This window comes from Amblyomma americanum, chromosome 10, assembly GCF_052857255.1.
Source record: "Amblyomma americanum isolate KBUSLIRL-KWMA chromosome 10, ASM5285725v1, whole genome shotgun sequence".
Lineage (NCBI taxonomy): Eukaryota > Metazoa > Arthropoda > Arachnida > Ixodida > Ixodidae > Amblyomma > Amblyomma americanum.
The window spans coordinates 49,591,301-49,604,352 of record NC_135506.1 but is presented as its reverse complement, the minus strand read 5'-3'; the positions used below and the strand labels follow the sequence as shown (position 1 = coordinate 49,604,352).

The following is a 13,052-nucleotide window of genomic DNA, read 5'->3' as shown; positions in this document are numbered from 1 at the left end:
AACCTAAACCGATGGTAAATGCGGCCAAATGCCCACACAGAAGTCTAGCGCACAAAGTTATCAAAAATCAGCAGAAGTGAGAAATCGTAACAATTTGTGCATAGGTACTTTCTCGTTGTGCGTGTCTTAACAGAGCTCCCATAGAGGCCCATGTATTCTTCTACTAAGCTATCATCGACGCATGTAAGTATGGGTGTTAATCCGTTATCAGCTTCGAAAGCTTAGACCTGTATTGACGAGGAAGGCTCCCACCTCAGCTGGGGCTGGGGCGAAGCATTAAATAACATCCACTTCACATCGCTTTCATGTTCCCAGAAGTCTTTAGGAAAGATTAAACTCCCATTTCGTCCAGGTCACGTGACAATTAACACAAGAAAAAGGAGGATGAGCAATAACGAACAAGTTCGCGAAATTTGGCCAGCTCGTTTCACGTCACACGCTTATGCATGCTCTGACGCATAATGACGCATGTTTTCATGAGGGGAGCGGATCTATCTCTGCCAGACAGTGACAGAAAATAATTTGCATCGCTGGATAAAACCAGCCGGAGAGTACGGATGGGTTGAAGTGCGTATGGCATGCGTTTTCCAGTTAAGAGCAGGATGAAAAGTATGTAATAGATGTGTCTTGCTAGTATACTCACCCTAAAGCCGAAATTGGAAGGGCGACGAAGGAGTTTAAAATTGGATTAAGGACTGTTCAGCGCGCATTACGGAACAACGACCGCTCAATCAGAGCCACGGCTTGAACCGGACAGGGTTAATTGGGGATTACTGGGCTCAACCTGACTCACAGTCGCTTCAAAACAGCGTTTGCGACGGTGCAAGGAAAAAGAAAAGTTGAGATATGCGCTGCGCCACCTTCCTTTTTGCACCATCTCACTCGCTCACATACGTGAGTGTAATTTTGAGGGAACCCCTGAGAGAGGGTGTGAGTATTTTTTTAGAGAGTGAGGAGTGAGTGAGCACCTAAAAGTGACTGTACGCGTGAGTGTGAGTTGGAATGAGCTGCTGCGACTGTGAGGGAGGTGCTATCAGAGTGGACGTCAGCATGGCTAAACGTGAACCCTGCGGGTGAGAGTGGATGTGAGCGTGGGTGTGAGTGAGCAAGTGTAAGTGTCAGGACTTGAGTGAGAGTGAGCGGTAGAAGGAGAAAAATATTATTCTTCAATTATGACTGAGCCGGCCGCCTCTCACAGTGACACGGTATGGGCGTGAACCATGACGTGAAGGCGCTTGGTCGCTTCAACCATACAGCTTTGATGAGACCGACATTTCTGCTAACCATCGCTGAACAAGTCCCGCATGGCAAACAGGCACTACAGAAAAATAAAAAAAATAGGGGTAAAGAAGGAATGTTATTGACTGGCTGTGTTTCCGTGTCTCTCTTTTATTTGTGGTGCTGTGTGGTTCTGCGGTGGTTTGTTTACGGTGAGATCACCTATGTTTTCTGGTCTCTGGAACAACTCACTCCTTTATCTCAGTACCCAGCTGTGATGTTTCCACGCTAGATGTTGGATGTCGTTTCAACTTTCAACATACGCAGAGGGTGACTTTCGTGTGCGCCAAAATCACCTACTCCACAATTTGGAAAGCGCATACCAGGCACTTCGCCCGGCCCCAGCCTGAAGCAGTGACAGCAACGGCTGTATCACCCCACTAACCAGAGACTCACCTTAAGGCCAACATGGACGACACAATCACAACCTCACGGGTGAGGCTGTTTTCCGTTGGACCCTCTGTTGAGACTGTCTCAATTGAAGCTTTCTTCCGGCTGCTACCTGTTATTTCGCTAATTTTGCGAGTGAATAAGACAGAGGCTTAAGTCATAAATGAAAATCTAGTCATTTGCTCAGATGGTCCGCTCATACGCATGGCCTTCTACGCATGCGTACTATAGCGCTGACCTCGTGTACCAGCGCTTGTATCCGCACCTAACATGTCTCGTCTTTGTAGATGCAACGCATACAAACCACAGGCAGGAGGAAATTGGCGCCAATTACATCATATATTACAACTGGAAGGAACAAATAGTGCTTTATTGGCAATCAAAAAACGTACACGTCGTGTAAATGCGTATTTGTGCGTTTTTGCTTTTATTTCCAAATCGCGACAATGACGCTTGAGCTGCAGGTTTGGGCTTTAATTGTCGCGCTGCTGCTGGAATCAACGCAGGCAAACTTACAGCGCGCAATTTCGGAGTACCGACTTCTATAATCGTGTAGAACTCAAGAGCCCAGCGGCTAATACTCTCAAAGGAGGTCCTTTGTCCAAAGGCATCGGCCCGCTGTCATGGCAACGCGGTCAATACTGCTAGCCGCCTACGATACCACGGTGTGCAGGCAAAATTTCGGCTGACTGTGACGTAATGACAGCGGGTTGACGCCATTGGTTGGAGAGCCTCCTTTAGGGGGGGGGGGGATTTTCCGCTTCAATCTTGAGTTGTAACCGACGGAACACCTTTCCAGCGTGGACATCGGCATATTGCTTGCTGAAGCGCTTTGTGCATCTGATGCTCCCACTCCTATCGGGCTCGTGCCAGGCGCGCAACAGTCCAGCGAACAATGCGGCAACGCCCAAGGAGCGCTTATTTCAAAAGTATATATTAATCAATTTCTGAGCCCAGAGCATTGTCGAAAGACTGAAGGTGTGGCTATATATATATGCTTGCACGTGCTTGTACACTTTTGATTCCTCCAAACAGGACGAAGCAACGGAGAAAATTTGACAGACCTTTCAGGCTAAAAAATATTGAGAGGGCGTTGGCGTTTTCCTCTGCAAACGCTGTAAATAAAAAGCGATAAAGAGAACCGAAGAATTGACAGACTGTCGCAGATAGGTGTGCTCACTACAGGTCTGCTCTGAAAGGAGCGTCGCTGCACGTGTTTTTATAAGGGCGACCTGTGACTGACCTGTGTAAACTGACCCGTGACTGCTCTCAGTATTCCTGTGGATGCTCTGATCCAAAGGGTCAGACAGGAAAGAAATATGTCTTTCCTTTTTCAACCAGCGAAACCCGTTGCAATGCAATTGCGAAAGAAAAGATGGCCAAACTTCTCTCGCAGCCTTATGTTTCTTTAACATTAGTGCAACGAGACATAATTAACAGATACAGCGAAATTGAACGAAACGAGCTAGACGTATGCCGAGTCCTGAGAACGGAACTAAATAATGCACTTACTGGTGTTAAGTTATATGGCCTTCCCGGGCCGGAAAATGCTCACCATGCAGTCGTTGGAATATAGCGCAAAATAAGAGTACAATGACAACGGGAAGGGGATGGAACAAAGTTACCGCCACATCTACTGGCGGGTCATTGAATGAGCTCAACCAGAGAGGCCACTGGGCCCGCTAAGCGTCGACAAAAAACATATCGTCCACTTCCAAGCACAGCCTTCTCTTCTTCGGCTTAGCTTCGGAACAGGGCGGGCTTTCAAGAACCCCGGCACCCGGAGCACGGTTGGAGCCTCCGCGTACCGTGCCCAGTCCTGGGTCTCCAGGCTCGTTCAGGACGTCTTCGCGACCTCTGCCCGCGCCGAACAAAGGAAGAGTTCCTCTACGCTGCGCCGACTTGGCGAGGAGGTCGCTCACCCTGAACGAACCTCTCGCAGCAGCACCCAGTTCGGGGCTTTCGGGGACGTCTACTGCCGCTAACGGTAGCTCTTGCTCATTGATGACGCCGTCGCCTGAGTCTGGAACCCCACGAGTAGAATCAACTGTTCCGTCGCTCACGGGCTTGTAGCTCACGCTGGACCGTGCACAAGCAGAAGCAGGAGTGGTAGCCTGCGGGGTACCCGGCGGTGGTGTACGTCTTTGGGCGGGACTTGCGCAGACATTTTGGACTTCACCCTCACTAGCCTTACCGCCAAGGTGCCGTTGGTTGTCGTGGGTAGCGCCCTCTGGGTCATTGAGCCGACCTCCAGGCAAGGCCCCGGGCCACATCTTCAGTTGAGCGCTGCTGGTATTGCGATCCTGTCCTGGGCTCTCCGAAGACCTTGCAGAACCTTTACCAGGAGTCTTCTGCAGTCTCTGGGTGAGAGACAGGGCGCTGGACTGCACAGGCGACCGCGGAGCCAAGCCGTTCTCCCTTAGGCGGGCGATCTCGTCGTGCGCTCGTGCCAGCTCCTGCTGAAGAGCGGCGGACTGCTCCCGGCATGCGTCGTGACCCGACGTCTGGAGCCACTCCATGCGACCCCGGATCCTGGCTACCTCCTCGTCACGCTCGAGCCTGACCGCGATGACCTGGCAGCGGAGCTCCTGGTCCTTGGCCTGCGCACACAGCGTGCGTACAAGAGATCAGCGCAGTCGTGTCTGAATGAGTACCGCATGAAAGGACAATAAAAGACGTGCGTCGCATCTCGGAAGATAAAGCACAGAACGGAAAAGGCGCAGCCACTTTTGTACGCTTTAGCCGCTGCGGTGGCTGAGTGGTTACGGCGCTCGGCTGCTGGCCCGAAAGACGCTGGTTCGACCCCGGCCGAAGCGGTCGAATTTCGATGGAGGCGAAATTCTAGAGGCCCGTGCCAGGTGGTCGAAATTTCCGGAGCCCTTCACTACGGCGTTCCTCATAGCCTGAGTCGCTTTGGGACGTTAAACCCCCATAAACCATAACTTTTGTACGCATGCACGGGACAGTTGCATACATTCAGTCTTGGTTGAAGGTCTTCAGGACGCATGGTTTGCTTTTCAGCCATGTTAATTGTCGGACACTTGTGACAGCTATTAGTTTAGTTAGTCTTAGTTTATGGGGTTTAACGTCCCAAAGCTGCTCAAGGCTATGAGGGACGCCGTAGTGGAGGGCTCCGGATATTTTCGACCACCTGGGGTTCTTTAACGTGCAATGACAACGCACAGTACACGGCCCACTAGCATTTTGCCTCTATCTAAATTCGACCGCCGCGGCCGGGATCAAACCCACGTCTTCCGGGTCAGCAGCCGAGTGCCATAACCACTGATCCACCGCGGCGGCTATAGCTAAGGCGACGTGTCTTTTCAAGGTGGTACAGATATAAGCATACACGCATTTCTTACAGGAACCTTATCATCAGTCTTTACGGAAATTCATGCCCTCTGAAAAACCTGTTTTCAGATTTACAGTCGATCGCGTTTAGCCTTGAGACACTCGTCGGAGTATTAAAAAAAACTCATTTCTTTCTTCGCACCACCAACCGCGGTGGATCAGAGGTTTTGGCGTTAGGCTGCTGATCACGAGAAAGTGTGATCAAAGCTCGTGCATGAGTAGCTATAGCGTTTCGACCGAAGCGAAGAGCATAACACTACGCCTGAATACTGTGGAATGTTACTGCACCTTAAATGACCTCGAGTGGACGCGAAATTAGACTGGAGCCCTCTACTACGGCGCCTTTTTCCTTCTACCTTAGCCTGAGTCGCTCTGGGACGTTATGCCTCATAAACCATTAACCTCCTTCCTTCTTTCACTCGTTCCTCAATCCTTTCCCCGTTGGCGCGGCTGAGGCATCCACCGAGAGAGACAGTTACTACTCCTTTCCTTTCGTCACAACCAAACATTGTTATTCTCACTTTGAGCTCCTTGCGGCATTCCTCTAGCTCGGCCGCCAGCACCCCGTTCTCGTCTCGCCGGGCCTCGAGTTCCTCGCGCATACTGGCGGCGGCGGCGGTCTCGGAGGCCAGCCTGAGTTCGGCCTCCTTGCGGGCCTTGCTCTCGGAGTCCAGCTGCCGGCGCAGCTCGGCCTGCCTCGCCTCGTGCTCCAGCGAGGCGGCGCAGAGCGAGGCCCTCGCGTCGTCCAGGTCCTCCCTGAGGGCGTCGCTCTCGGCCCTGAGCCTCTGCAGCCGGGCGACGACGTCCGCGTGCTGCGCCAGCGCCTCCTTGAGAGCCGCATTCTCCCTGCGCAGCAGCTTCTCGCTGTCCTCGCACAGGCGCTCGTGCATGCCCATGTGGACGAGCTCGTCGCGCTGCCGCTGGCACTCGAAGCGCAGCTGGCTGTGCGCCTGCCGCCATCTTTCGACCAGCTGACGAACCTGCAAGGCATGGCAGGAATCATCTGTTGTCGTGTCATATGTTCCCTTACGCAATGGGCTGCCGTGGACTTGGTGTGGACTGCGCTTCGCGAAACTTTCCGATTGAATGGTTATTAGCCTGGCGTACGCAGATGGAACAGGCGCGCCCTATGTGGTTGGTTGTCGTCGGTGCCAGCGAGGTCGGCGTCAGAAATGGCTCAGGACTGCTGTGGTGCGGCTTGCCGGCATGACTTGGACGAAAACCCATTTCAACCCCGCTGCCCTGCCGTTCATTTCCAAACATTGATCACGGTGCATTGCAGTCTTGACGTCACGAGGGCCAATCAAGTTGCGGGGAAAAAGTACGCTGTTTTTAAATCCAATTTTCTCCACAATAAATACAGATAACGTCTTTTGCTACCGAACAAATATCAACATACTCAGAAAGAGCCATAGGCCCAATCTTTACCATGAAAAAAAAAAAAAACAGGGATAACTGCAGAAACTGCATTGGAGAAATTTGCTGCGGCGTTGGGGGCTCCTAGCTAGTCGACGCCTTTCTACACTTACCCACTCAGTTAAGATCCGTCCGTCATTCTTCGATCTCCGATGCTACCAATCCACGATCTGTACTTTTTGTTGCTGTACTCTGATTGGTTGTAGGCGTGACGTCATCAGATGTATGGATGACGTCACACTCCTTTGACGTCACATGATCTCACTAATCACTCTCATTAATGGAACGAATTATTCAGAGTCATTGATTAATAACCATAATTTTAATTAGCATCGGTAATTATAATCAGTATTTCGGGTCATTAACAATTGATGTTAATGACCGATGACTAATGACTGTATTGTTTAATAATTGACCTTATATACTTCACCACATTACTCTTCGGATAATAATTAATTGAACGAATTAATTATCGCCATTAACTGATACTACTGGTTGCGATCAATACCAGTTATTATAATCATTAACTCGGGTTATTAACGATTAATGTTACTGACCGATGAGTAATGACTCTGACTCTATACTGCTTAAACATTGACTTTCTGTTCTTCACCACACCGCTCTTCAGATCATGACTGATGACGTCCCATCCAGCGAAACATTTTGCAGACATTTCCTGTGCTGACATAGCCTAATAATGCTTTCGCAATAAAACCTGGATGAACTTGTCCTTAGTGTCCCTTTATTTCCTCGACGTGGACTGTGGGCGCCATAAGAGTTCTACGTACGGTTTGTGCCCCTGCGTTTGGGTGTGGCATCTGCACATCGACCTCGATTATAACGCGTCCACATGCACAAGCAAGACTCCAGTATGCGGCGTCTATTACGTGTGCGTACCTGCATGGTCAGTTAGGGCATCAGTTTCCACCGACAAAGAGTGTAGTTACATGCTCTGAACCGGTACACAGACAGTATCTCGCCCTGCCATCTGCTAGCCATCCTGGCTAGATTAGTTGGTAGAGCGCATTCCCAGCACAAGCGGTGGACCCGAGTTCGATGCCCGAACCAGAACAATTTTTTCTTCTGCTATGAAGTTTCTGTGAAAGCTGCACAGCTTTTCCTTGTGGCCGAATGACTTCCCTTGAGTGGATGCTAATGAGTAATTACTCCCTTATTACAAATCCACTCTACATTGGGAGATTCCGTTAAGCATTAGTCTAACATTGTGCTTCTGCATCGCGTGTGAATAGCTTTGCGGGTTTGAGGCACACTGACTAGCGCATTCAGGCGAGGCCAGGACAAGACGTGGATGAAGAGGGGCGTGGGATTGAGCATGTGTGCGTGAACAAGTGCATTAGACACCGCGCGTTGGTACAGCTCATTGAATCCCGACATCCCTATCTCTCATCTTTGTTCTCTTCACTCACTCACTCACTCACTCACTCACTCACTCACTCACTCACTCACTCACTCACTCACTCACTCACTCACTCACTCACTCACGCACTCACTCACTCGTCTTTTCCGTACATCATTTTTTAGATTTCCACCCATGGTCTCGGCTCTATAATGTTTTGCTCTTTCGTTTTCTCAGTCCTAACCTACAGCACATTAACTGCTCTTAAATTTTTTGCACACTCTAGCGGTGGGCGTCCTAGTTAGTTCGTCACTGCACTCCTCGACGCTTTCCACCTCGTCTGTGTTCGCCTCAGCCAAGCCAAAGAAGCAGTCGAAATCCGTATTCTGCTTCTCTCGCGCTGAAAACGCAAGTTCATTTTAAACTGCCGCACTGCAGTCAGCTAGCATGGTTCACTGCGGGGACACGAAAGGCACTTTCCGGTTCTAGTCAGCATTTCTGCTTTACTGGAACGCCTAAGAAATGGACTTACCTGGCTTAAATCCGTGACGCTAGAGAGAAAAGGGCCACTTTCGCTGCTCCTGGCTTCCATGCAGCAGATATATTACTTGATGGAAACGGGAAAGTAAGATGAAACGTCGGTAGCAGCAACGCAGCCGACTGCAACGCTCACTTTCTGGCGAAGCAGACGATGTCTTCGAATCACCGCTGCAGCAGCTGAAATATGTCGCTGTAAATGAGCCACGGCGTAAAAGACAATAAAATTTGTATTAAAAAACATATTTCTAGACAGGACGGTTTAATTTGAAAGATTGGTTAAATAAATATAAAGAGAAATAATACCGAGCCCGATGGCGCCAACCACCAAAGCGTTTGGAAGTGAATGCTTCATCCGTCCATACCGTCTGCTACATACAACCCCTTGCATAGAGTGGTTACCCCTATACGACGACTGCAGCGCCACCGCATCTCGCTTCATCACAGCAGTGCTGGCACGTTGACATGTCTTTGCCTACGGAGATTTTTGATCGTATAACAGCTGCGAAATTCCGCTTAAAACACCGGCTGTTCCCAATGGCCACTCTGCAGATATTAAAAGACGGTGCTGCAGCCAGCTATCGATGATGTCCTGCATTTTTTTGCTTCTGCACTAACTTCTTGTTAATGAGCATGCACTTGTCGAATGGGTATCGTGCGTTTCCAGGGTCTACACGTAAAAGCGCGGTGCGAAATAGCATAGGAAAATCGTCTGCTAAATGCCTCCGGTTCCAATTTTCTGCCACTGATTGCCTGTTTTGTCGCAGTTGACACATATAAATTAGCAGAAAAAGTGACATCAACGCAGCTACAACGATGAAGCAAGCAAGCAGAGTTCAAAAAGTTCAAGCAGAGGTCAAAAACGTCAAAAAATGAAAGTAGCGGTAGCAAACCATTTTCCCACAAACATTTGCCTTGATTCCGGAAACGCACTTCACCGATTAAAAAATATTTAAAAAGTTCTTCAGGCAGCCACATATGGCGTGAAAGTACGCTAAATTTCGAATTCTGATCCATTTGAGCAGCATTGATACGTGAGTTTTAACTGGGAGTTTCATAACTGATGTTCTGGTCTGGTAAGCTTAAAATTTCTATGGCAGGAGCCTCCGAGTTGTGCAGTTCCCACAAATTGTCTGTGTGAAAAGCTACATATTTTCATAATCTCTAGTAGAAGCGCAAAACCAGACGAGCACGGTGAAAGAGACGTTGAAAGTTAGCGCTCGTGTGTGTCTCGGATCTTTCACCGTCCTCGTCTGGTTTTGCGCTCTAAGTTTATATCATGTCTCACCAACACGCCAAACAACCGCTTTGCAGAACTCTAGTACTACATTTTTATTATAATGTTAAATTATCTACACATGGCTCCTCAAAAGCACTTTTCAGTGCGTTCGAGTAGCCAGGTGTTTTGCCACAAATTCACACTGATGTGGAATAATCATGCTGCTTAAAAAAAAAAAAAAAGGCCAGGCAGCAGCAGGTTTCGTGAAGCCAGTCCGGATACCTCTGACTTCGATAAAACTGTCGAAGAGAGAGAAGATTCAAATGAACTTAGCATTTATACAATGAGCTTGTGCAACCATTTATAATCATTGTATGCTGCACATCATTACAATCTTATGTTTCACCACGTGTCCTTGTCCTTATTCCTTCAAGGCGCTTTGTGCACCATTGTGCATACTGCGAATTCCCAGCCTTTTCTCAGCGTGTGAGCTAGCTAGCATTCATTTCTTTATTGCAGGCGAATTCAGCATCCTTGACATTGTAAAAAGGGTCCTTCTTTATGAGCCAGCTAGCGAACGCAGCAAAACATGTTTCACCTTGGTAGCACGTCAGATTTTAACGCGATAGGGTTAAAGGCCCCGTTACGTAGAAAATAAGGCGTCGGCGTTGTGAGCGAAATATCACGGGTACGGCTCTGGCAGGTGGTCCTCGGAGAGTGACCTAGGAGGCAGGTGGGCCACCTATAGGTCACGTGACCTTGCGTCGTCATCACAACCTGCCCACTGGATCGTGAGCAAACTGCCCCCCGTGGCAGGTGGCAGCTAAATTAATGATTGGTCGCTCGAGAAGAGCAATCTGGGTCGCATAAGGCCCACCGCTGGAAGCACCTGCCATCGCAGGGCAGTGATGCACCGTTTAACCGCTGCCTGGAGGGGTGTGAGGACTCCCAGGGATCTATGAATGTAAATTAGAAAATGACGTTCTGCATGTATGGGAATTAACCCATTATGTTACCGCGTCATACCCTTCAGGCGGAGCTTGTCTCCTCGAATTTCGGTCACAGATTTTGCCCCCAGTATTACGTTTATTTTTTTTCTGGATTTCTTGCATCATGTGCATCTTCGAAACATAAGGTGATTCCACGATCTTTGGAGTGTTGATCTCATCAACCCTGATATTTTATTATTACACTTTCCAACAACTTTTAACAATTTGTAAGCAATTTTGTATGTGCATGTAAACTTTTTGTGTTTTCCGCTGAAGACTACCGAATTAGCTTTCTTGAGGCCTGGCTATACTATTTAGGCAGAAAAATACTTCTTTTGGAGTCGAAATGATAAATTGCGCCCGAAAGGCTCGTTTTCACATGCTCTGTATTTACGCTTTCGATAGGGCGTCATTGTACTGTTGTCACCTATATTTGATTTTATTAAGGTTCTTGAATCTTCTACTCCCTTAATTACATCTGATACTGACATCATTAGTGTATAAATAGGACGCTGCCAGTATAATCGCTTTCTTTTCTCACAAGGGCCGGTCCCGCGGCCCAAACGTCCATTAACCAGCGGCACCAGTCTTACCACCTTTTTCAAGCGTGTGTATATAAAAACTGCCATCGCAGACGGCACGATGGTTTGCGATGTGCCCAATGTACGTACTTGCATTCGCGTATGTGCAACGCTGTCGATGGCGCTGCAGCCGCTCGTTGTATCTTCCACTATTTGCGAATGAGGCACCTGATGGCAGGGCAAAGTGGCCTATCAGAGGGACCGACCGGTGCTGGACTTCGGGGCCTGCCAAGATCGTCACCGATTGCGTCCTTCTCCAGCTTGAAGCAATGATAAAAATCTTATAACAACGTCACATTTGCATATAATGGGCGCTCTGACAACTGATGATAGTAGTGAAGTCCTTCATCAACGCTTACCGCACATGGCAGTAAGAGACCTGAAGATGCTTCCAAAAATGCTCATTTCAGAATGCATTTGTGCTGAAAGGAGAAGGCTTTGGATTCAATCACTCACCTTACCCATATATGCCGAAACTTGAAAATTTTGAATATATATATATATATATATATATATATATATATATATATATATATATATATATATATATATATATATATATATTTACTTCACCTCACAATTTGGAATGACCCTTTTAATAGGTGGAAATATTTTTTCAGCACCCACAGTTGATCCGTCCTTAAATGTAGGATACTAGACAAATTAGCTACCTGTTACGTGTGGTAAAGCTTCAAACATTTACATCGACTTTAAAACCGCAATTCTCTTCACGCGCCGTGGTTTCCTTACGACATTGCGCAAAAATGTTTTTCTTGCAGAATTACTATGTAGTCGACGGGGTCGAATTTCAAGAATGGCGTCCAGAGAAACGCTTTACTGACCTAGCGGCGCCGATTTCACCGTGGGCTGCAGCTTGACCTTGAACGTCCTTGCTGCGCCGCTGCCATAACAGCGCATCACGTGACTTCGCTGCGCCAGGGCTCCACAACCGCGGAGAGGCTGCTGCCTGACCACGTGACCAAGCCGAGCAGACGCGGCTTGGCGTCTGCAACGTTGAGTGCATTCCGCACACTGGATAGGCGGCGCGCCCACCCTGCCACACAGGCAGGTGACAGTTAATGGTTGATCGCGAGAGGTTGGTCACATAGAGTTTCTTACTATGAACTAGAGGGAAAGCTGGCGCCCCGCCTATGGGAGATTGCATGGAGCTTCCTCTAGACCACCTGTACCACCATGGGCGCTCTAAGCATCATGGGGCGAAGAGCTACCGACTGCAGAACTACAACTTTTGGCCAAGAAATAATGAATAAACAAACGTTGTTCGATAATCAAGGATGTCCTGACGTTCAATATCTTGTCGATAAATTGCAACAAACGAGAAGAAAAGCACGTAAATGCAAAGTTTGCCCAAAATCAGCGATGGCTTGCTCTCCTATTGGCCAAACATTGCAGACTACAAAAGCCAATATTTCGTGCTTAACAGGCGCACTTTTAAAAAGAAATATGTTTTTTGAAAAAAAAATGTCCCTTCAACATCTTAAAAGGTTTTTCCACAGCATTTCGGAAAACAAAAACATTTTATTGGCATCGTGTGCTGTTGCGTTCTCGCTACTATGGCTTTTGCGCACTACTTTTATGCCGAAGTCGTCTGCGCGCGGAGCGCGCCGTGGATACGGAATGGGACATCTCTGACGCCACTCTGTGTTCCTGAAGAAAAAACCTACTGTCCTGCACCAAGTAGCTCATCGCCCCATGATGCTTTGCGCGCCCACGTAAGTACAGGTGCAGTGCCGCCAGCTTTCCCTCTAGTTAACAGTAAGAAACTCTATGGTTGGTCACCCAATGAACGCTGTGGCCTATTGCTGCAGTGCCGCGTGTCTGCCACAACGTTGTCAGCGCTAATGCAATGCAGCCCACACCTCTCTCTCTCTCTCACCACCGCCATGTACCTCAAAGCGCGATTGTGGCGCCCA

The 13,052-nt window shown here is 48.5% G+C and overlaps 1 protein-coding gene across 1 annotated transcript; it reads right to left on the bottom strand.

Moving 5' to 3' along the window:
• Positions 1 to 2,205: 2,205 nt before the first annotated feature.
• Positions 2,206 to 7,338, bottom strand: LOC144108274 (uncharacterized). Its single transcript, XM_077641544.1, has 3 exons — positions 7,333 to 7,338; positions 5,541 to 5,999; positions 2,206 to 4,268 (listed from the first exon to the last, which is right to left on the bottom strand). Exons 1-3 carry the CDS (start codon positions 7,336 to 7,338, stop codon positions 3,351 to 3,353), a joined length of 1,383 nt encoding a protein of 460 aa, XP_077497670.1. The 3' UTR covers positions 2,206 to 3,350.
• Between the last annotated feature and the right edge of the window lie 5,714 nt (positions 7,339 to 13,052).

Excerpts from the sequence above, each read along its gene's own strand:
- LOC144108274 (XM_077641544.1), bottom strand. Across the intron at positions 4,269-5,540 it reads AATGCCGCAAGGAGCTCAAA|GCCAAGGACCAGGAGCTCCG; the intron begins GTGAGAATAACA and ends CTGTGTGCGCAG.